At 37.0% G+C, this 25,432-nt stretch overlaps 1 protein-coding gene across 3 annotated transcripts in view; it reads left to right on the top strand.

Moving 5' to 3' along the window:
• ARB2A (ARB2 cotranscriptional regulator A) overlaps positions 1–25,432 on the top strand; it is a 218,394-nt gene that overhangs the window by 93,267 nt on the left and 99,695 nt on the right. For all 3 annotated transcript variants that reach the window (XM_014057469.2, XM_014057470.2, XM_087715719.1), the window contains exon 8: positions 22,674–22,793. In XM_014057469.2, coding sequence (XP_013912944.1) covers positions 22,674–22,793 — 120 coding nt within the window. The remainder of the gene's footprint in view (positions 1–22,673; positions 22,794–25,432) is intronic.

The raw sequence follows: 25,432 nt of genomic DNA, 5'->3' as shown, positions 1-25,432 counted from the left end.
ACTTGTAATATATAAACATTTAAATAAAAGATAAATGATAGAGTTATGATACAGTTTTGTGGATCAGATAATGTGTCACAGTGGCTGAATGCATTTTTTAATATTATAGTTTTCACTTTTACAGTATATAGTAAATAAATTTCTTACCTATTCTTGGTCATTTTGCTATAGTATCTCTGGAATTCATTTCCAGCTGTTCTTTAATATATAATCCAGTTCCAGTAATGGCTTCCCCTCCACGTATGGTTGCCTGTGTTAGAGGATTTGCTCCCAATCTTCCAGTTAGGTCAACCAAAAAAATTAAGATATGATAGGGGGTCAGTAGAAGAAATTCATATCAAAACAACTACTCACCATGTCATTATGACAACTGGCTGTAGCAAATGTGTTTCTGTTTTAACTTACGACAATTATTTGCTTAAAGTAATTTAATCTGACAGTAGCCGGATCTTGAAAGACTTTTGAAGATGTCATAAAAGCGACCTTTCTGCCCATGTGAAAAGTCATTTTTACAAGAAATCTCAGAAACAGTACAACTTCTTTTGTACTTTGTTAATTAGTTATTGATTTGAAACAATGCACTAAAAAAAAGTTAGATTAGCCAGACACCAACAAGGTCACAATGTGACATTGTAATCATGATAATCTTAGAGTAGGTACCTTTTTTAATATATGAACTCTTTTATTTTTCTATTATCAGGATATATTGTTATGAGGCATACCTTAATACTGAAATATTATGCCATCTAGTTTCCTCCCCATAAATAATTAAGTTTATAATTTGCAAAATGTCATGTCACCTTAAAGATATACCAGGATTTCATTCATGATGTTACAGTTCTTGTGCTATTCTTTTCTATTTACTGTATTATGTTTGCAAGTAATAATGACATTATGGTAAATTATGGAGCTCTATTAACTACAAATGTATAAGCCTTTATTATTTATTATTACTATTTACTACCAAAAGATTTTATAGCTAGATATCTATGGAGATTCTCAGTCATCCAGATCATAGTTGTCCCAAAGGTGCTTTTTCAAGATGCAACTGGACTTTCTTGTTTTCTTTTTGAAGACGTTTCACTTCTTATACAAGAAGCTTCTTCAGCTCTGTCATTTTATAGCTAATTTTTAAAGACTTTGTATCTTATAAAAGTTGTATCTGTACCACTGTTAGAATTCTAAATCCAGTTCCATTTTTAGTAGTATATAATAAATAGAAGCAAAAATAATATGGTAGCATTCTCCAATTTTCTGCTCCCCAGATAGGCTGTGGTAAGCTTTAGCAGCCATTGGCCAAGCTGGCTGGAATTTCTCTGAGTTTACGCCCCCATATATTTAATGGAAATACTATTTATCTTTCTTTCCATTATGTTTAATAGAAAGCATTCAAAAGTAGAAATAAAATATATTCAGTCCAAGACTATAAATTCACTGTAATACTGTATTTTTGCTGTAGAAGAATACTTTTTTTGGCCAAACCTCATGTTAAATGGATCTAGAGTTTTTCATTTATAATTTTTAATATGTAATGTTGACATTTTTGAATCTGAATGAAATAGTACAATTTACGTGGGGCTGTCTTGAAAGAGCATCTGTCGGGTACAGTCGGTATAGAATGCAGCACACAAGCAGTCATGTGTGCTCTTCAGTCAGCATGTTACATCTTTGCTTTGCAAGCTGTACTTATCAGTATGCTTCTAGTTTCAGTTCAAGGTACTTTTTGTTAATTTAAAAAGCCCTTCATGGTAGGGGGCCTAGTTATTTGGGGACTGCTTCTTCACAATTATGTCTACCCTTACCATTTGGTCTGGCAGAAGAGGATCTGGGTCCCATCTATTAGGCATTGCCATCTGGTAGGACCCTGGATGTGAACCTTTTCTATTATGGAACTTTCCCTTTAGAATAACATTCCACAGATTAGACTGGACCCAAGCACATTGGCCTTTCACAAGTTATAAAGAGATGGTTTTCTAACTAGGCTTAAGAGATTTGACTAACTATCAATTTGCTTTTCATCTTGACTGTGGTTTATATGCATGTTGGCATTTCCTGGTTTTATTTTTTATGCTGTTTTTAAACTTTTGTCCATTACCCAGTTATGAAGTTGAGGTGGTTGTTCATATTAATTGCATGAATGAATAATATTACTCCCAAAGTCATATTACACTATTTATTAGAAGGACTGAATTAACAGTAATGCTCCTGGTGTTATAATTCACCAACCACTAACTGCTATGACATATTCTTTAATATCTGTTCTTTCAGTTTAGTTGGCAGCAACTTGCTGTGAGAAGTGCTGTTGTTTGTGCAGTAGTGCCATTGTTTATGAAATGAAATCCTGCTGTGAGTTTTTATCAATGTGCTATAAGCATTTCCCTATGGTTGAGTTTTGACTGCTGAAGGAATATCTCCAATTAAAATTCACCACTAAATGCAAGTGGTTTATAGTGATGATTGTATTGATGTGAGCACTGTGCGTTGCTGGACCAAAAAACATAAAAATTGTGAACTGGGAAATGCTGATTTGAGTAACCAAGAGCAGTAAAGAGTAAGAGAGATCATACTGACAAAAATATGCAAGAAGTATTACCAAAGCAAAGGGGAGGACTGAAAGGTTTTTAAGTCCTGGAGAACAAGAAAATATTTGGAAGCACCTTAGGCAAATACCTCCCTGATTCACTGACACATAAGAAACAGGCAATAAATATAGTCCAATCAGAATTACAATTGTCTAAAGTAACAGAGACAATCTCAATAAAGGTAATTCTAGCTTTCCTCTGGTGTTGATTTCCTGCTCTAGTCTACATATTGGAACTAACAACAGCAAAATGGATGACTTGGAACAGCAACCCATGAATTTTACATGAGAAATGTTGTTGGCAGATTACTGAAATAGCTGTCAAGCTTGGCATTTCACAGGAATGTATGGGTCACATTATTGACGTTCTTCAATATTGGATGGGCTTCTCACATACAAACATTAACTGAAGCTGGATCTCACCATCTTATCCCATCTAGGAGATGAGCCGAGGTGGCGCAGTGGTTAAATGCAGCACTGCAGGCTACTTCAGCTGACTGCAGTTCTGCAGTTCAGCGGTTCAAATCTCACCGGCTCAAGGTTGACTCAGCCTTCCATCCTTCTGAGGTGGGTAAAATGACCCAGATTGTGGGGGCAATATAAACCGCTTAGAGAGGGCTGAAAGCCCTATGAAGCGGTATATAAGTCTAACTGCTATTGCTATTGCTATCTAACGTACATACTTGGTACAATACAACATCCACCTTTATTCAAAATTGAAGGACTATCTTTCTGGCATCTGTTTGACTCGAAGAAAGAAATGGAAAGGAGTGTTAAATCTGATTAAAGAAACAAAGTGTGTTCTTTTGTGGCAGCTTTAAGAAGTTTGTTCATTGCTGGCAAACATGTATAAGCAATGATGGTGATTATATGGAGAAGTAAATACAGCTGTTCATTTATTAAAATATACCTATATAAACTAGAGTTATGAGGTTGAAAGCATTACTATTCATCTAAACCAAAGTGGGATGATAATGGGATAAGATCATAGCATTATAAATGCTATGCTTTAACTTCCAACATAATGAGTGACAGCCAAACATTCTTCAGCATTCTCTGAGATATCTAAGATGGATTTTTGTTATTATGAATTAAACTTTCTTTATGATAAAAAACACATTCAATATTCTTTGACATTCTTAACTACTAATTTGTTAATATGGGGTATTCCTACTGTTTATTCCACAAAAATCTTATTAATAATCTTTTAAGCTTGAACTATCTTAAACCTATTAACTGGAATCTAAGTATTTATATTAATTTTGAAATGATATTAATTTTTACAATACTTTTTTAGTAAACTCGTTTTATCCCAAGATTTTTATTGGGATCATTACTCAAAGTTCACTAAATGAGGTGCCAATTTTAATCATTCAGTAACTATATGAGATTGATACAATAAAATGTATCTCAATAAAATGTCTCTCAATAAAAAGTATCTCTAATGATGTCTCTATTATTTACTCTATTAGCTTTCTAACTATTGTACAACTTCCGTACATATTTATATAGGACATTCATATTATCACTGATGTCATATATATTCAGCATAAAATATAACAATTTCTGTTTAACTCCAACTACATTTATGCCCAGATTGACTGACAAAAGTGGCCAATAGCTCAATGTCAAATTAAAGGAAATATGACAGTCACGTAAGTGAGGCCTATAAAAATGTTTTGATAAATAAGGAAATGATTCTATTTTTTATTAACTTGGGTTAGAGTAGTTTATTTATGGGAACTAATTTTTAGAAATCCATATTTAGCCAAAGCATGCTCCAAAAAATTGAACTGTACACATATAAAAGACCCTTGTGAATCCAAAGAAATCATTTCAGTCCAAAATGAAAAAAAAATCATCATCTCCTTCACATTTTATCTAAAAAAACTACTTCCAAGATAAGGGCAGAATACTGTATGATCTCATTTGTAGATCTTAAATATGTAAACATGATAAGACTTGGTTTCTCTTCTAAATGGAATGAAAGCTTCATATACAGTTTCAAATTCCAACTTGTTTTCTCCCTGCACTTATTTTTTCTCCAGGAGGACTGATCTTGCTCAGCACTGTGAGTAATGTTTAGAAAGAGTAAATTATTTCTGTGAAGAAAAAATAAGTAGGTCACTTCATTATCTACTGTACACTCTACCAACATCTATGGTACATTTATACTAAAGTTTCAAAGTGGGTGATTCTATTTTCATGTGAATCAATCACCAACATATTTAAAGTTTCCATTTTCTGATCTAGAGAATCAGTCCTCCATAACAGTTTTTAATCTGTGTTCATTTATTCATTATAAAAGATTGTATCACAAGAGAGATTTTTTAAATAATAAAAATAATCAACTTTATATTACTTCATTTCTGTTTGACTATTTTTTATTATACATTTCTAAAATATAATAACTTTAGATTTAGGCCATTCTTCTGCTTAAGTCTAAGAAACTGATTATTCCTTGAAGAAAAGGGAGATGATTCTACTTTCTCTATTTTATGAAAATGGATGCTTTTTTTCCCCAATACAGAGTAGTAATTTAAACGACGACAAATGAAGTTATTTCTTATCAATTAAGCAATTTTTTAAAAAAGAAATCAAAGGATTAGTAGATAGCTTCTTAAACTTGCACAGAACCAATATTATAAATCAGAATGTTGCTATCCCTTGTTAGAAGTCTTATGTTACTATTTTTTCCTCAGTTAAAAAATTATTGGATGTTTTTAGCTTTTATGAATGGATTATTACATATAATTGTATTTACTACTCTTAGTATAATTATGATGTTGAATTTAGGATTACTATTAAGTGCCTTGAACTGTCAGGAATGTGGGATATAATTTGTTAAATAGTTAATAAACCTATTTGGCTTGTGATCAACCTGCTGTCATGTTAATCAGCACATAAATTTATGTAATTTGGGAAGGCATTTTGTGAATACTCAAGCCAACTGAAGCTTAAGCAGGATTTGATTGAAGACCAAGTGTTCTGAATAGTGGGTATTCCAAGTTTTAAAATATTCTCCTCAGGGTTGCATGTGACCTTAAGGTATCAGAAGGAATCTGTTTCATTCATTCATAAATTGTAATTTTGGAAACTTTGTTTTAATCTCCCTAACAATACATTTGTATGTATATGTGTTATTTTTGTGTAGCAAACAAAAAAAGATTATTGTGGCATCATTTGCTGAGCAGAAAAAAATTTTTAGTAGAACAAAATAATAAAGTTTATCCTTTCCTTCTTTAATAGTATAATTTCTAATTTGGATAGGAATATATTAAACAATATGTCTAAATATATATTATTGCTGAATTATCAGGGAAAATATAATGCTATCTAAACATTCTTTATGGAAAAAATATGTGTGATCTCTAGGAATCAGAAATTATTTGATAAAACACAGACATCCTTTACACTTCTGAAAATTAGTGTGAAGTAAATTAATTTTTATAAAGAATTATAAAGTTTGAATTGCTATATTCATCACTTTGGGTCTGCTTATTTATCTCCCAATCTCATTTTTCTCTTATCTGTTCGTATTTCTGATTTAAATGAATGCACAAACCATAATGTATCCTAACAGCTAACAATGCTATGATTATGCAACTTTTTTGTGGATATTTATTTTTGTTTTTTCTTCTGTTACATCAGCAGATCCCATCTGGACCTTACTACCTGAACAACTGCATGAAATTCTATAGTATGATTAAGAAAAATAGTCTAAAAATTGTTGCTTAGTTAAAAAGAAAACAAATTTCTGAGAAGTTGTAAATTTCATTAACATTGATCCACAGAACAGTAACTGTTTAATAATGTACATTTTAAAAACTTTAAGTATCAGCAGCCACTAACTTAAAGTAATTTCAAATAACTGATTTTTGTTTCTTTGTTGGTGATATTTGTTATGTATTGTTTTGTTTCCTTGTATAATTATGTAGAATGTGTTTAATGTTACTTTAATCATTTAATAAAGGATCTGTTTAAGAAAACTAGTATATTATATAATGCAATTTTAATATTATAAATGATTCATTATATTTAGTTTAATAAAGCCTAATACCAATTCATTCATAAAAGCTACTCAGTGTACCTGTAATAAGGAGTAAAATGAATTATACTAGACCAGTGATGGTAAACCTTTTGGGCACCAAGTACCCAAAGTGGAGCATGTGCACGTGCCAGAGCACCAGAAACCCGAAGATCAGATAGCCGGTGCGCAAAGACCACTGGAAGCCAGAGGAGCAGCTGGCAATGGCGTGCGTGACCATAGAGAGGACACTGTGTGTCACCTCTGGCATGCATGCCATAGATTCACTATTATGGTACTAGATTATCTCATGTAATGGACCCAAACTTCAATATTGATTCAAGAAAAAATATCCATGCCGCCTATGTCATTCTGCACCACCACTGCCTCTTGTTCCTCTGCCCCTTACACCCACAATTTACTTTTATTGTCTTCTTCCTTCTGCTGCTGACAAGGTATGCCTGACCTGACCCTTCATGAGGACTATATGTGGCCAGTAACTCCCTTATGAAGGACTAGGCTAGGCATGCCAGATCAGGGGGAATTAGAAGACAGTAAAGGATGGCAGAAATGGTAGCATGCAGTATAGTGGGGTTGGCAGTGTACAGGGTAACTTGCACAGCAGAGGGTGGGTCAGTAGACTGCAGGGTCACCAAAAGGCCAGAAATGGAAGAGAGATAGGGAGAGAAGTTGTGAGTACTTCATCACTGGAGGTTTTCAAGTATAGACTGGAAAGTAACTTGTCTGAAATGGTATAGAATCTTCTGCTTGAGCAGGGGGTGAACTGGAAGACTTCCAAGATCCCTTCCAGTTCTATTCTGATATAAATATTCTGATATAAAGTGCACTTTGTGGTTGTAAATGTGATCGGGCTGCAACCACTGTAACTTTAAGGAACAGATATAATAAATGACCTGCTTCAGATATCAATTACCACACATGATTGGTATAGAGATTAGCAATGTTACTTTGAGGCTAAAGAGGTAAATAACATAAGCAAAATAAAACAAAAGTGTGCTTGATGATTTATTTTTTTTAAAGGAGTGCACAGAAGAAAACTCCATATCTAATCCAGAATTCTGAGAGCCAGGTCAGGGTTGTCAGTCAGTTCAGGGGCAGACGTTTATCATATCTTTTCATTGTTCTAATTAAAATTCTTAATAAAAACAATTATATTCCAAAACTAAGAGTTTAGAGATGGAGCAAAGAGTATTTTTCTTTAAATTCTTGATTGTTTTTTCTTTTTACCTTGTCATATGTATTGATGAGCTTCTCCCTTTTTCATTTATCTAACTGTAAAACAAACATGCCTCAGAAACTCTTTTTATTCCTTTTAATTATCATGTTCCCTTCATCTGATCCCATATCTGAGTGTAAACTGGTGTTAAATATATATTTTTTCTTTCTTAGCCTGGAATATATTTTGCTGTAGATATCATTTGCTGAACTTCACTGACAAATCTTTTAGTGTGCAATCAGATGAGTTTTTGAATTGAAAGTTAAAATTAGATCTATCAACATTTATTTCTACTCCAAGCCTTTTACTTAACATCTCTTACTAGTTCATCTCTTGTGGTGGATGCCTTTATTTATATATCTAAACCTGGATTTTACTTATCTCTACCACCTACTTATCAGGCCATTCTTGTGTTCCTTTTGTTCTGCATTGCCTTCTGATTCTGTGTCAAATAGGAATGAAAAACATCAGCTTAATCAATAACTTAATTACAATGAAAGCAGACTAGAGTAATGATGATTAACACATTCATCACATGTCTAAATTTAAGGGACAATTCACAGTTTAAGATTTTCTATAAATGTAATACAACAATTATTATAACAGTAAATTACATGAATAAAAGAAACTTTGTTTGTTTGTTTAGAATGTTTATTATAATTTATAGGCCGCCCTTTTCCCTGAGGGGACTCAGGGCGGCTTACAAAACACGGGGAAGGGGGTAAAAAGACAAAAAACATAAGACAATACATAATAAATGTTCAGTGTAGTTGGATGTTGACTGCAAAGATTTAAATAATGAATTTAGTTCTGCATTCATACAATGGTTAGGTATTAAATACATATGTTAGGCATGATTATGAATGACCAAATACGGCTGCTAATATATGAAAGTTCTAGCTATTACTAGGTGAAATTTCTATAGGTAAAGATGCATGTTCTTAAACGGCTTTTATGACCAAATCAGAAAGGAAAACAGTTTCCACAATTGCAACATGAAATTTATTGTGTTGATGTGGTGGAATAGAATTATATGATCTATAAAGTGAACTTTCTGCAGAAAGTCTGGTAGCCCAATGTAATTTATTAAATGTAAGTGTTCCAAATATCACTGTCCAAATGCAGTTAATCCTTGACTTACAACAGTTCATTTAGTGACTGTTCAAAGTTACACCGGCATGGGAAAAAGTGACTTATGGCCATTTTTCACATTTGTAGCATCCCCATGATCATGTGATCAAAATTCAGATGCTTGGCAACTGGTTCATACTTATGACCATTGATGTTACCTTTTGCAACCTTTTGACAAGCAAAGTCAATGGGAAAACCAGATTCACTTAACAACTGGATTACTAACTTATTAACTGCAGTTGATTCACTTAACAACTGTGGCAAGAAAGGTTGTAAAATAGGGCAAAACTCACTTAACAAATGTCTCACTTAACAACAGATATTTTGGACTCAATTGTGGTTGTAAGTCGAGGACTACCTGTAGTACACTTTGAGTCCTCAGCTGTAGATGCAAATATATCCATTTCAAGCTTTTCTAGATTTAAATGTCTTGAGTTTTAGAGCCAAACATCAGCATCCTAAACTATGTAGAATGACCATATTGATAATGCTATTTCCTTCAATTCATTCATATGCATGACAATACTTTCAATATGCATCATATAGATGAATTATTTGTATTTGTATTTTATTGGTCTTGTATGTCGCCCACTCCCAAAGCAGTCCGGCAGCTTACAATAAACAAGGGAAGGGGATAAATAGACAAATAGACAAACAACAATTTAAAATGCACAACATTCATAGTTACCGTGGGGCTGGCTATTTCAACAGCCCTCCAGCCTGCCTGAGCAGCCAGATCTTAGTGGCTTTGTGGAAGGCCGGGAGAGTAGTCAGGGTCCGGATCTCCACGGGGAGCTCGTTCCAGAGGGCTGGAGCTGCAACAGAGAAGGCTCTCCCCCGGGAAGTCGCCAGCCGACATTGGCTGGCAGATGGAATCCGGAGGAGGCCTAGTCTGTGCGATCTGATCGGTCTATGGGAGGTAATTGGCAGGAGGTGGTCTCTCAGGTACCCAGGTCCGATGCCATGTAGGGCTTTATAAGTGATGACTAGCACCTTGAAGCGAGTTCGGAGACTAATGGGTAGCCAGTGCAGCTCACGGAGGATAGGTGTAACGTGGGTGTACCTGGTGCACCCACGATCACTCGCGCGGCTGCATTCTGGACTAGCTGAAGTCTTCAAACACTCTTCAAGGGCAGCCCCATGTAGAGCGTGTTACAGTAATCCAGTCTTGAGGTCACAAGGGCGTGAGTGACTATCTGAAGGGCCTCCCGATCCATGTAGGGTCGCAATTGGTGCACCAGGCGAACCTGGGCAAAGATCCCCCTGGTCACAGCTGACAAATGGTGTTCTAAAGTCAGCTGTGGATCCAGGAGGACTCCCAAATTGCGAACCCTCTCTGAGGGGCGTATAATTTCACCCCCCAGCCTGAGAGATGGAATACTTGGCCAATCTTTGGGAGGGAACATCAGTAGCCACTCAGTCTTGTCTGGATTGAGTGCCAACTTGTTTACTCCCATCCAGACCCTAACAGCCTCCAGGTACTGGCACTCATTTCCACTGCTTCACTGAGTTGGCACGGGGCGGACAGATTCAGTTGCGTATTGTCCGCGTATTGGTGGTACTTAATCCCGTTCCGGCGTATGATCTCACCCAGCGGCTTCATGTAGATGTTAAATAGGAGGGGGGACAGGACCAAACCCTGTGGCACCCCATAATTGAGGGGGCTTGGGGTTGACCTCTGCCCTCTGACCAACACCGACTGCGACCTGTCCGAGAGGTAGGAGGAGAACCACCGAAGGACGGTGCCTCCCATTCCCACCTCTCGCAACCGTCGCAGAAGGATACCATGGTCGATGGTATTGAAGGCCGCTGAGAGGTCAAGGAGCACAAGGATAGAGGGGTGATCCCTATCCCTGGCTCGCCAGAGATCATCGATCAGCGCGACCAAAGCAGTTTCCGTGCTGTAACCAGGCCTGAAACCAGACTGAAAGGAATCCAGATAATCGGTTTCATCCAAGGACCGTCGAAGTTGAGAGGCCACCACTTTCTCAACAACCTTCCCTACAAAGGGCAGGTTGGAGACTGGACGATAGTTGCTCAAAATGGCTGGGTCCAGAGATGGTTTCTTCAGGAGGGGTCTCACCATCGCATCCTTTAGGAGGAGCGGGAAAATTCCCTCCCGGAGAGAGGTGTTAACTATCATCCAGATCCAGCTGCGTGTCACTTCCCTGCTGGTCGAAACCAGCCAGGAGGGGCACGGGTCCAGTATACAAGTGGAGGCACTCACCGCTCCCATGGCCTTGTCGACTTCCTCAGGAGAGACAAGTTGAAACTCGATCCATGAAATATGCTCAAGACCTTTTCCCGGTACCTCGGCTGGTACCGTGCAATTGGAGTCCAGCTCTGTCCGAATCCGAGCGACTTTATCCGTTAAATACTGAACAAATTCCTCAGCTCTACCTTGTAAAGGGTCATCCGCATCCCTCCCTTTCAAGAGGGAGTGGGTTATTCTAAACAAGGCGGCTGGGCGCGATTCAGCGGATGCAATAAGGGCGGCAAAATGCAAACATTTCACTGCCCGTATTGCCACAAGATAGGCTCTGATAAAGACTCTCATCAGTGCTCGGTCTGACTCAGATTTACTGGCCCTCCAGCGGCGCTCTAGGCGTCTCTTTTGGCGCTTCATCTCCCAGAGTTCCTCGGTGAACCAAGGAGCCCTCCTGTATCCGCTGCCTCGGAGAGGTCGCAAAGGCGCAATCTGGTTTAGAGCCCCCACCGCCGCTGTATTCCAGGCAGCGACTAAGGAATCCACCAGATTGTGGACGAGAGTGTCAGGTATTTCTCCAAGCGCCGTCTGAAATCCCATAGGGTCCATCAGGCGCCTGGGGCGGAACCACCTAATCGATTCCACCTCCCTACAGTGGGGGATTGGTTTCCGAAAGTCAAGCCTCAGTAGGAAGTGATCAGACCATGACAAGGGCAAGGTCTTAATGCCCTTCAACTCTAGATCACATCTCCACTGCTCCGAGAGGAATACGAGGTCAAGTTTGTGACCCACTGAATGAGTTGAACCCCGAATTACTTGGGTCAAGTCTATGGCTGTCATGGAAGCCATGAACTCCTGCGCCCCGTCAGAGCGTTCACCAAGCGTAGGCAGGTTGAAATCCCCCAGAACCATAAGCCTGGGGAACTCTACTGCCAACTCGGCTACTGACTCGAGGAGCGAGAGGAGGGCTTTTGCAACGCTGTTGGGAGGTAGGTACGTTAGCAACAAACCCACTTGACCTCCAAGGTCCAACTTCATCAATAGGGACTCACACCTGACAAGCTCCGGAGCAGGGATCCTACGAGGAACTAAAGACCTTCGGACGATGACAGCCACTCCCCCACCCCTTCCCTGAGGTTGCGGCTGATGAAGCACCTGAATAGCAATAGCAGTAGACTTATATACCGCTTCATAGGGCTTTCAGCCCTCTCTAAGCGGTTTACAGAGAGTCAGCATATTGCCCCCAACAATCTGGGTCCTCATTTTACCCACCTCGGAAGGATGGAAGGCTGAGTCAACCCTGAGCCGGTGAGATTTGAACCACTGAACTGCTGATCTAGCAGTAGCCTGCAGTGCTGCATTTAACCACTGCGCCACCTTGGCTCCTGAAATCCTTCTGGGCACATTTCAGTGAGGGGGACTCCTCCCTCCGGGCCCAGCCAGGTTTCAGTAATACATGCCAGGTATGCCCCCTTGTCTAAAATTAGGTCCCGGATGAGGGGAGCTTTGTGAACCACAGACCTGGCATTTAGCAACAACAGCCTGAGACCAGGGCCCTGACAGTTCTCGCCATCTGGCCCTGGAGTGGAACTAGCAGGGCCGGAAGGAGGGATCTCTGTGATGTAGCGAACCCTCCTTCCCCGGTAATGGCTAGCCCTGAAGTTCCCATCATACCTGCCTCTCCCCATAGTGACTGTAATGCTCCGGCCCAACCCCGCACCCGTAGACCCCATATCCCCTCCCATAGCCTCCGCTCCATCCGGCAGGCGATTTATGTCAGTCATTCTGGGACAGGAGGTAGGCCTGGGCCCCCTACCACTTCTGCAATAGCACTCAGTGGAGGAGGCACCAGGCTGTACTCTCAATCCTCTCGTACATACATAGCCACTCATCCATGCATTCCCTACGTATGATAATTAAACACAAAAAATACAACAATATGAGGTTAAAAGGGTGGGTACAAACATCAGCCAGGCACACCATTCACACTACATTCCTAAAATGTGTGGAGCACTGTGCAAGTACGGTTAAGATAGTCAATGGTGCAGAAGGAGGAGGGAGAGCTGCTCCGCCCCTCTCCCTTCCTCAAGTCCTGAAAAACACCCAAAGTCAAAGGTCCAAAAAGAAAACCGTGTTGGGTGGGCGATTATAAAATAGGGGGCAGATGAAATGATGTCCCTGATAGTTGAAATAATATTCTTGGGGTAGCGGTGGGCAGCCGTAGTCGCAACAAAAGGAGCAGGGGCGTAAATCTGGAAGTCCGAGAGTCCAAGTTCGTAAACAAAGTAAACAGAGAGAGCCAGATGGTAAAGGTGGTAGAAGAGGGAAGGAGGCTCCGCAATCGCAAAAGAAGGCGGGGGAGAGCTGCACTGCAAAAAGGCCCTGATCGAGTAGAGCCAGGGGGTGGGGGGATGGTCGCAAAGACACCAAGTAGAATCCACCGCCCCTTCTGTCCAGGGCCGCCATCCAGCGTCGCGTGAATCAGCCACCCCACTCCCCAATGCTGATAATAAACTGGTGCAAATCCACAGGCTCCTTCCAGTTTCGTAAAAATAAATAGGAAGCCGGAACAAGACCGGTAGGGTCACCGCAAGCCGTTGTGATGCGGGAGGGGAGGCGCCTGGGGGGGCCATAACGGTGACAATGAAGCCTGCCGAATGATCCCCTTTGGCGCCATCCGGGCCAACTGCCCCCTTCCTGGCACGATAGTCTCCTGTTCAATCCAATCCAGAGTGGCTCTGCTGGGTCTCCCGACCAGGAAATAGAGTTGCAAGGCGCCGGCCTCGTTAACACTGCCATGAGCGGCGTCACCAGCATGAAACCGCCATCTTTGCTGCTCGGTCGAAGAAACCAGCGAAAACACCGCTTAGGCTGGGAGCCAGCCAAGAACGGCGACCCCCCCAGCTAATCGCCTGCCCGGGTCCCCTGGGTCATACTCTACCATTAGGGCTCCTTTCTGGAAGACTCGCAGCTGAAACGGGTGATGTTTTCAGCATTCCTTCTGCCTGTTTCGTCGGAGCAAAAAGCGACCTACCATTCCTCAGCTCGCACATGCGCAGATCTTCTGAACATGCAGTATTGTATATTTCCCAAATTCATCAATGATGACTATAAAGAGTCATGTCTACTGATGTTCAGTAGAAATTTAGGAACATCAAAACCACCTAAGACTCTTGGTTAATGTATTATTTATATTTATTTATTACAAATCATTCTTTTTAAAAAAACTTTTCAACATGTTAATCCACCTACATTTCTTCTTTACTTCCAAGTAATTTTTCAAACATTACCAAAGTGCAGTACTGCCAGTTTTTCATCCTAAAATATTGTACACTAAACACAAGGAATAGTTTAGTTTTGAATATGGAGCAGCAAAACTTATATGACTAAAGAATTTTAGAATTTCCCAAGCTTTTTCTATTTCTCTGCTATAAGCAGAACTGTATATATTGATATGAATTTTTATGTCATTATGACTCGTCATCATCGTCAGCCATTGAGTCGTGTCCAACCTTCAGCCACTCTATGTATCAGCACTCAATGCCCCTTTGTATCTCACTACCTCTTTCAGATCCGCTATGCTCATCCCAGTTTATAGTGTCCAGCCAGTGCATACTAGGGCAGTCCCTTATCCTTTTTCCGCTGATCTTTCCCAGCATAATTGACTTTCCAAGTAAGTCATTTCACGTGACACAACCAAAGTTCAAAGTATGGACTACCTGCTCAGATTTGTAGTATGAAAGTCTAAACTTTCAAACAGTACAGGGTTTGTAACTTGCTAGCAACAGGTTAGCTGAGCAAAGAAAAAAACCTTCTCTGTATAATTTGGCATCAAAACAGGAAATATGTGAACCTGTCACGGTAAGCAGTCTCAAAGGGCAAACTGCTTTGCTGGAGCTAATTAACCTTAGGAAATAATTACACAAATATGCAAATGTTGTTTAGATAATTCCATGTGTTATCAGCTCAGGTAGTCCATCATAACTGCAGACCTTGCAATGTCTAGGTATTAGTATCTGGTGTAGTTGATAAGGCTTTAGTTTCTGCTTGCCTTCAGCTTGGTATTTAAGAATTAATGATGGCAATATTCCATTCATGATTTTAACCTGCATTTTGAAAGCTCCAGAAAAGAGAGTATATACCATATGCAAACTGCTTATCTATGGACACTGATGGCTTTGGCAGTAATAGCTTACTGTCAAAGAATACTGTATTTGTTTAAAAAAACAGTAAGTTAACTGCTTAATTTGTTACATTCCAAACAGGCTTACTAAAAACATCTCTAGAATACTTATTTGTTACACAAAGAATTTTAGTTCATTCATCTAAGGTCCAACTGATTTTTTTCCCTACTGAAATTTGTTTTAACCTTAATATAATTCTTCAATTCCATGTATATTTCACATTGTTCTAAATAAAAACAGCCATTCATACTGCATTGGAATTAACTGTGGAAGAAATCTCTTAACAGCTCAATGCATCAGGTATAGAAAAGTTATTCCTCAGCTCTTACCTTCAGAACATGAACGAACAATTCTCTCATTTTAAAAGTCAATCTAATCAGTTTCACGAATCTTTATTGTTCAAATAAATGTTGACTTTTCCTCTTCTTAGGACACTATCCTGAAATTCTCAATCTATACTATGAAACAGGTTGGTTTGATGTTTGTGAGCAAAGATACTTTTTCTATTTAGTCCCCAAAATAATGAAGCTTCCTGAAGACTAATATATATTATGTCTTGCATTACAAACTATTTTACATCTTCCTCATTTTTTAGGTTATGTTTTGGAATGTAGCTGGGCTTCCTAATTAAAATATTAAATAGTGCTTTGAATGAGCACATCAGCTTTCATTCTAATACTTCTGCTTCATTTCAGAATACATTATATTCTGATCCTTTCCTTAGCACATGATGCAGTTAAGAGATTTTATACTTGAAACAAAGCATGGAACTTCTATCATTTTAATTATTTTTAAAATGTATCACTTTTCAAATGAATTTAGATCAGTGCTCTGATCTTACCACATCAGAAGCTACAGAAACTGATTGAATGTCCACTGAAATATAACAAGGAACCGACAAGAAGAATCAGTAAAAGTTCTAACCAAGCTGTGTCAGCAGATCTGGAAAATATAGCCAAACACAGTGGCCAACAGATTGGAAGGGGTTAATCTACCTTCCAAAAAGAGTCTATGCAAAGTATCATATAATATCCTTATTTTCACATGCTAGCAAAATAATGCATAGGATAATATAATGCAAATTAGTGTCCAGTATGGAAAAATAAATGCCACCTGTTCAAGCTAGTTTTAGAAACTGCCAAAAAAAACCAAAGTATTATTGCTGACAAACACTGGTGAAATGATATGTGAAAATGACCTTCAGAACAGGAGAGATGCTGAGTAAACAACTGACATGTCAAAGATGTCTCGGCCCACAAAATGGGAGATGGCGTAGGAAATGTTTCAGAATAAACTCTCCCAAGATTTCTGGAGAGTAAAAGGAAAGAAGGGGAGAAATATTTACAGTTTTGCAAAATTATGTTAAAATAACCTAATTAAGATAGAGCTAGTACTCCTGGTTGTGCTTCTTTTCTGGACTATTTTAAAGGAATAACAACTGAATAATACCAAAGAAAACAAAAAATAAAAATACTGTATGTGCTTCCTTGATTATAAAAAGGCCTTTCTATTGATCATATTAAGGGACACAGTGGCTCAGTGGCTAAGACGCTGAGCTTGTTGATCAAAAAGTTTGGCAGTTCGGCAATTCGAATGCCTAGCGCCACATACTGGAGTGAGCTTCCATTATTTGTCCCAGCTTCTACCGACCTAGCAGTTCGGAAATATGTAAAAATGCAAGTAGAAAAATAGGAACCACCTTGGTGGGAATGTAACAGCGTTCTGTGCGCCTTCAGCATTTAGTCATGCCAGCCACATGACTACAGAGATGTCTTTGGACAGCTCTGGCTCTTCAGCTTTAAAACAGAGATGAGCATCATGCTCTAGAGTCAGGAACGACTAGCACATATGTGCGAGGGGAACCTTTACCTTTTATTGATCATATCAAGCTGCGGAATATACACAGGAAATGGAAATATCATAATAGGCCATTGTTGTCGTAAGAAACTTATATACATATCAGGAAGCCACAGTATGGACAGAACACAATGAAAGACACTAACTGCAAATTGACAAAGGAATGCAACAATTCTATATGTCCCTTATTTATACAGCCTATATGTGAATATATGATGAAAGTCTCCTGATAGCCAAAACTGCAAAGGGTATGCAAGCGGTAAAATAAAAGTGAAGGAGCACAGTGAAAAAAATGGAACTAAAACAAAATATAAAGAATGACAAAATTAATGACAATAGATATAAGAACTAGCCTTAGAATTGATAACTGACTTTATTATTTTTATAAATAACTCAAGGTGACATATATAGATAATATTCCTTCTTCCTCATATTTTCACCAGAACTACAACCTGTTAAATGGGTTGGGCTGAGAGAGAGTGATAATGAAGATATCATAATGGTAGATAGTTTCTGTCTTTTAGAATCAACCATCAACAATAAATGAACTAGCAGTCAAGAAATACACAACAGACTGGCACTTGCCAGAGCAACACGAAGGGCTTAGAAAAGATAAGAAAATTACATGATGTCTCTATACTTGCAAAAGTCAGAATTGTGCAAGGCATGGTCTTCCCAGTGACAGTCTGTGCAAACAAAAATTGGATTTTGAAGAAGCAAAATAGGAAGAGTTTAATTGAAAAGATGAAAATTAAATAAGGGGTTGAAAGGGTTTTTGGAATAGTTAAGAGGGAGAGGAGACAATAGACTTGTTAAAAATCTGTTGAAGAGAAAGTCATTTTATTTTGTAACTTCAGTTTATTTCTTTTTTCTTGCACTTTTTCTCTTTGTTATAGGAAATTATAGTCCCAATTGCCACTGTAACTCAAGGGCTAGCTGCACTATATAACCATCCTACTACAACCTGCTGCTATAGGATTTGACTGTAGTATTGATAAATAGAAATACATTTAATTAGTATCCAGGCACGTCAGATAAAGACAAGACAATTACAAACATTTTACACTGCTTCTGATTGGGTTAAAAAGAAGTTGAACTAGCAAGAAATTTGTGATTAGAAGGGGAATTTCACTCCCTTCAGTTATACCTATGAACTTTGAATTCAACGGTGATCATTAGATATTTTTTTCTTTTTATCAATTAAATAGATCATTTCTGTAAAAACTTTGTTATTTCAAACAGATAATTAGAACCTATTTTGTTAATTCACAATATTTACTACCATGTTTCCCGAAAATAAGACAGGGTCTTATTTTCTTTTGACCCCGAAAAAAACGCTTGGCCTTATTTTCGGGGAGGTCTTATTATTTTTGAGGTGCAGGAGGCAGCGTGGTCATCTCTTGGCTGCTGCTGTATTGCAATATTTTCAGGGGGCTTATTTTTGGGGAAGGGCTTATTTTAGTGCATGCACTCAAAAGTCCGATTGGGCATATTATCCGGGAGGTCTTATTTTCAGGGAAACAGGGTAATGCAATGGAGTATGGGTTATAAATATTTTGTTTTATTTTTTTTAAGAGCTTAGGGGTTTATCATATTAAGTATGTGTGTTTTCTATAAATTATATGTAAAGAAGAAACTATTGGAATACTATAATTTTCAGTTTATAAATTTGTGTTATGGATAAAAAAAATCTCTTATATTTCTTACTACGAAATTATTTTATCTTCAAAGTAATCTTTCATTTAATTTCCAGCTCAGTGGAATGACAAATGTTTTAATAATTACTGACTTATAATAAGATATATGATTCTTTTCAGTAATATAAGAACTAAAAAAATCAAAATTAAGAACAGCACTTTTTAATTTTTCATTGTGTTAAATAGTATATTGAATTCTATTAATAAAATATCTCATTTTTGAAAAGTGGCTTAATTTGTCAGATTGTGCATGAATTTTATGTTAAAAGCAGTTGGTTAGATAATGGGGAAGGAGGGATAGAATTGAATTGAATTGAATTGAATTGAATATTCTTTATTGGCCAAGTGTGATTGGACACACAAGTAATTTGTCTCCAGTGCATAAACTCTCAGTGCACATACAACTAACATAGTTAGATCATTGTAAGATACCAATAATAGGAAGGAATGCTAAGATAATAGGAAAGATGAGAATGATAATAGTAATACAGCCTACTACATGGGTAAAAATCCTTAGTCATAAAACAGTGCTGTGGGAATTAGGTGTTCAGCAGAGTGATGGCATGTGTCTAGTTATTTTGGCATGCAATGTTCCATAACAGCATCCTGAGGGAAGGAGTTGAAATAGTTCATGTTGAATTTATTTATATTTATTAAACACTTTATTTAGAAATCAACTATTGTTGCTAACTTATTTTTAACCATTACCAGCAGTTAGTCCTTTTTGTCACCAAGTCCTAATGAAAGTGAAATATATTGCTACTCAGCTTTACTACAAAGGATTTTGATGCAATTAGAAATCTGCTTCTAGAAATCTGCTTCTCAAATTTTCCATTAAAAAATATATATGATTGTCTTTATTTTTCCTTTAAAGCTTGCGAGTATGTCTTGTAGTTTCTTTGCCTCAACTGGAAGGAACTAGTTTTGTAAACCAAGTTTGCCAAAGTGCATAAGATGGTATTTAACAGGTTTGATGTTTTTAACCTTGTTTATTAAACTGTATAATACTTATGTGAGAATAAAATGAATTCTTAGTGAATTATCCAACATTGAACACATAGTAAGTCAAGGATATGCAATGTCCCCTTAATTGTTTAATATTTATGGATAAATGTATAAGGAAGGCTTCAAATGACATTATTTTTTTATTATAGATGTAAATGCAAATGTTCATCTGTATAAAGAAAATGTCTTGCGGGTATCTGAAAATTGAAATAAAGCCAGCCTGGAAAGAAAACCAATTGCTTTAAAATTAAAATATTTGCATAACTCTGGGATAATAACCTTTCCCATTGGACTTTGGGCAAGCTGCCAAATATCTAACACCTCAAGAAGTTAGATATTGTAGGTGGAGCAGTTTTTTATTTTGTTATGTGTTGAATTTATAAAATATCCTGACTTTCGTCCAGGGGTTCATATTGATGTATATAGCATCTCCTTCTCCAGTTCCCCCCCCCCCACAAATCCCTGTGGGATAGCTTGAACAATAATAACTATCTCAAAATCATCAAGTGAACTTTTGTGACCAAAGGAGACTATATCATATGGCAATGGCATAATATAGGTAAGAAATTAATGGACCAAGATGCTTTTTGAGAAGTTACCTGCTTGTTCACTTGGTAATTCCCTTGACTTCTGGCACATGAAAATAATCAAGAGCATTACATACAATTATTCTGAAGCAGCCTCTATTCCCAGTACAGCTTTTAGAGCCCATGGTTTATAGGCGTGTAAATCGTAAGATTGGGAAGAATGGTACAAATCTAAGTTGGGGGGGGGGAGTGTCCCCCCTTTTTTGTTATAAAGGACAAAACTATTCTGAAAAATGGTTTTAAAAAAGATTGAAATTGAGGCACCTCAGGAAGGTGGGGAGGGAGGTTTATTGAAATTGTGACACAATTGTGATACAAGCATTGTGTAGCTACAATATGACAGCTATTGCTGTCTACATAGTCAGTAGCTATTTTGAACAGTATAGAGTTTCCTCTTATCACTCTGATTGGCTACTTTGGCTTATTTAATTGTATATTTCTCAGTTTATTATTGTATGTGTGAAGAGCTATGAGAATGAAGTATTTGCTTGGTTGTTGGATGAGAGCTAATTTTTTCTTTGTGTATGTATTGTAGACCAGGAATTTTCTTATTTTTTGTGTTCAGTCTTTTTTTATGATGCATTGCAGCAACAGTTTGTGTTATCTATTAGAACTGAATATGATCTCTGAGAGCAATGTTTCTTGAGAGTGGTCCAAGAACATCTAGGGAATCTCCTAGATGAGATCTGTAAAATCAAAATTATTTCCCAGTTATTGAAGTCATTTGCATACTTTGGGAGCAACATCACTCCTCTCATTATTGTTTTTTTATTTGTTGTAAATGTAGTGTTACTTTTACATAAGTTAATACAAGAATATTCTACAAAAGTGTCAATTTTGGTTATTAATATGGTAAATACTGATAAATGTAATCTATACAATCAAACATTCTTTTGCATTCTTCATAATTTTTAAAAGTGAGAAGGGTTTCTAAGAGAAATTTATTAAGAAACACTGGTTTATACTGTAGTAGAATAAAAATAAGGAAGAATGTAATTACCTGGTGAAAATGTTGATTTTAGCATAGTAAAAAGATAGGTTTTTCCATTTTTCGTACAACTGATGAGAACTAACTATTAACATAACATACTAAATCAAATATTTTTAAATAGAGTCACTGTAGAACAAAATCCTTAAAGAAGACTGAATAGTCGCCCTCAAAGTCTGAATTGTGGTCTTCTTTTAATGTAGATCAAGAATGGGCAAATCATTTTATGCTTGTAATATTGATATGCTAAATGGCTATGCTTGTTGCATTTTATGCTTGTAGTATTGATATCCTAAATGGTAATATTGATAATATAAATATTGATAATCTTTCCCTATTTTCAATACTACAAGCCATCAAAATAATAGTATCTCTAATCATATCATACATCGCTGTATACAGTTTTATAAACAATACACGTTTTTTATAATTTAAAAACTTTATAAAGTAGAAGTATGGACAATCAATAGTTCAAAAACTTGTTTTTAATAGGGTGTCTATACATTTCCCAATAATTTATTCCTGTCCATCTGTACCAAAGACCTCTCTTTAATCTACCCAGAGCCCACAATGTGGAAGCTTTTTTTTCTAGTAGGACACTGAAATGTAGATTAAAGAAGAGGAAGAACAGCATTAGTACCCCATCAATTGAACCCAACAACTGTAATTTAATTTAATTTATTTATTACTATGTTGTATTAATAAGATATCTCAAAGTTAGGATCCTAAAAGGCTGTCGAGAATCAGTATCCAGTAATTTTGTTTTTGTTTTGTTTTGTTCTGAGAAAATAAGGGTAATCCTAACCTGTTTCAGGTCCCTAAAAAGCTTTTGTACCTGAAAACAGGAATTAGAATTTAATATATACTATATTATAATCAGGTTTTTTTTATTCTCCTCCACTGAAAAAAGGACTACTCTCTTAAATTTTCTCAGATGCTTACATTTTAAATTTTACATGCTGTTACATAATGCTGGCTGCCTTGTATGTAATATCTTCCTTCTTGTAAACTTACATTATTTACGTTCATTTTATAGAATGTTTTAATTGCTGATTTTATTATACACCTCCCAGAGTCACTTAGTATGGGATGGACAGCCATATAAATTTGACAAACAAACAAATAAATAAAAGTACAACAAATTAAATGTTATTTTGCACCTTTTCTTTTTAGGAAAATGGTTCTCCTGAAGAACATGCAATTTATGTATGGGACCACTTTATCTCCCAGTCGTTAGCTGAAAATGTATTTGTTGTTGCTCATAGTTATGGTGGATTGGCATTTGTGGAATTGGTAAGTTATATTATTTTGTCATTCCATGTATTGCTTTGAGCATATATTTGCAATAATTAGACTTTTATTTTGTTTTATGGTATATATGCTTGCATCTGATTCTTTTCCATGTAGAGAGTATATTCAGTTTTGTTCCTTTGCTAACTAGAAAAGTGCAAGTAACTGCATCAACTGGAGAAGTGAATCTTAACACTCTGCTGTGGCCTTGATTTCTAAAAATACTTGTCTTGTTTATTTACTTAACAAATGTATGTGGTCACCATACATACAAATAATTCTGGGTTGCTCACAATAAAATACAACAAAATAACATAAATACAAATAAATGAAAACATAAATGAAAACATAAATGAAAACAATAAAAGCAACATAAATGCAAATAAAAATAATAAGCATATGTGGAATGCAAAATACCAAAGGCATAATCCTCAATCAACATATTTATCACTATTGGGTCTACTAAGAACCCGGCCATTACGTTTGTGAGAAAAACAAGGTTTTTGAAGACTTCTGGAAACCCAACAAGATTAGGCCAACTGGATCTCCAGGGGGAGGATATTTGACAGGCTGTTGTTGTTAGTCATGAAGTTGTGTCGGACCCATTGCAACCCCATGAACAACGTTACTTCAGGCCTTCCTCTCCTTTACTATCTCCCAGAGTCCATTTAAGCTCACACTGACTCTTTCAGTGACTCCATCCAGCCACCTCATTCTCTGTTGTCCCATTCTTCTTTTGCCCTCAATCGTTCCCAGCATTAGGCTCTTCTCTAGTGAGTCCTTCCTTCTCATTAGGTGGCTAAACTATTTGAGTTTTATCTTCAGGATCTGGCCTTCTAAAGAGCAGTCAGGGTTGATCTCCCCTAGGACTGACTAGTTTGATCCCCTTGCACTCCAAGGGACTTGCAGGAGTCTTCTCCAGCACCATAATTCAAAGGCCTCAATTCTTTGGTGCTCAGCCTTCCTTCCGAGGTGGCGCAGTGGTTAAATGCAGCACTGCAGGCTACTGCTAGATCAGCAGTTCAGCGGTTCAAATCTCACCGGCTCAGGGTTGACTCAGCCTTCCATCCTTCCGAGGTGGGTAAAATGAGGACCTGGATTGTTGGGGGCAATATGCTGACTCTCTGTAAACCGCTTAGAGAGGGCTGAAAGCCCTATGAAGCGGTATATAAGTCTACTGCTATTGCTATTGCTATTATGGTCCAACTTTCAGAGTCATACATTGCAACTGGGAAAACCACAGCCTTGACTATACACACTTTTGTTGGCAGGGTGATGTCTCTGCTTTTTAGTATGCTGTCTAAATTTGCCATAGCTTTCCTCCCCAGGAGCAATTTCTTGACTGTAGTCCCCATCTGCGGTGATCTTGGAGCCCAAGAAAATAAAATCTGTCACTATCTCCATTTCTTCCCCATCTATTTGCCAGTAATTGAGAGGGACGAATACCATGATCTTAATTTTGTTAATGTTGAGTTTCAAGCCAACTTCTGCACTCTCTTCCTTCACTCTCTTTAGTTCTTCTTCACTTTCTGCCATTAGAGTGGTATCATCTTCATATCTGAGGTTGTTGGTATTTGTTCCAGCAATCTTAATTTCAACTTGTGATTCAGCTAGCTCTGCGAGGTCGGTGCCACAATAGAATAGAATAGGCTTCTCTTTGAAGATGGAACCGTTTCATTGAGTAGACCCAGAACATATCCACTCTGCTCAGTAGATGAAAACCTATATGTAAATTGTATAAATATCTGTTCTCTTTTCTGTTTCACTTTTGTAATGCTTCATTGATCACACTAGTTGTGTAATTTGATTTTTTCTATGCTTCTGTGCAAAAAATGAAATAAAATCTTCCACATATGATATACACAATCATTTTATATAAAATATTATAAGAGAAATATTGCATTAATAGTAGCACAGCTTTCTAAAATAATCAAGATGTTTAGTTTAAACAGCTTTAATAAGTTTAATACGTGCTATTTAATTTAATTTTAATTTAAGCTCTACTTTTAATATAGAGAAATTATTGCCATAGTTACTAATATATCAGTTATATAGATAGAAATTAAAATACAGCTTTAAAACTCATTTCTATTAGGATGTTGGTTCAAGATGCAGTTCTTTTTTTATATATATGTAGAGATAACCCAGTTAAAACATTTATGTGAAAACATTTTTTTCAATTATTCTTTGATTACGTAGTAAATGAGATGAAATGAAATGAGAGAACACAGAAGATTTTGTTTTACTTGTTTGCTGGAATTGACTAAAGTATAAGTCTGGAACTACTAGCAAGACATAGTAAAAGTTTCATTTTACAATTTTAGTTACTCAATACCTACATCATCCAATAACTAGTTTTTTGTGCAATGATCAAATCATTTACTATACTAAAACTTATAAAAGTGTATATCAATACTTTGAAAGCCAACAATAAAAACTGCAGGACTAAGTTTGCTTTGGCTTCCAGTCCTTGACAAAATTATCCTTTTCAAAATGCTACATGCTGTTCATATTATGAATTGTGGATAGAAAAATATTAATTATTGGATTAGTGACATAAAGATTTGGCTGTAATGACTAGCTGTTTTTATGTTTACATTTCTAATAACCAGGAAATGATGCCTAATCAGTAAGCAACTGAA

The sequence above is a fragment of the Thamnophis sirtalis genome, unplaced genomic scaffold (assembly GCF_051295495.1).
Source record: "Thamnophis sirtalis isolate CommonGarterSnake01/CBP01778 unplaced genomic scaffold, rThaSir2_p1.2 scaffold_5, whole genome shotgun sequence".
Taxonomy (NCBI): Eukaryota; Metazoa; Chordata; class Lepidosauria; order Squamata; family Natricidae; genus Thamnophis; species Thamnophis sirtalis.
This window is presented reverse-complemented; position numbering and strand designations above follow the sequence as displayed.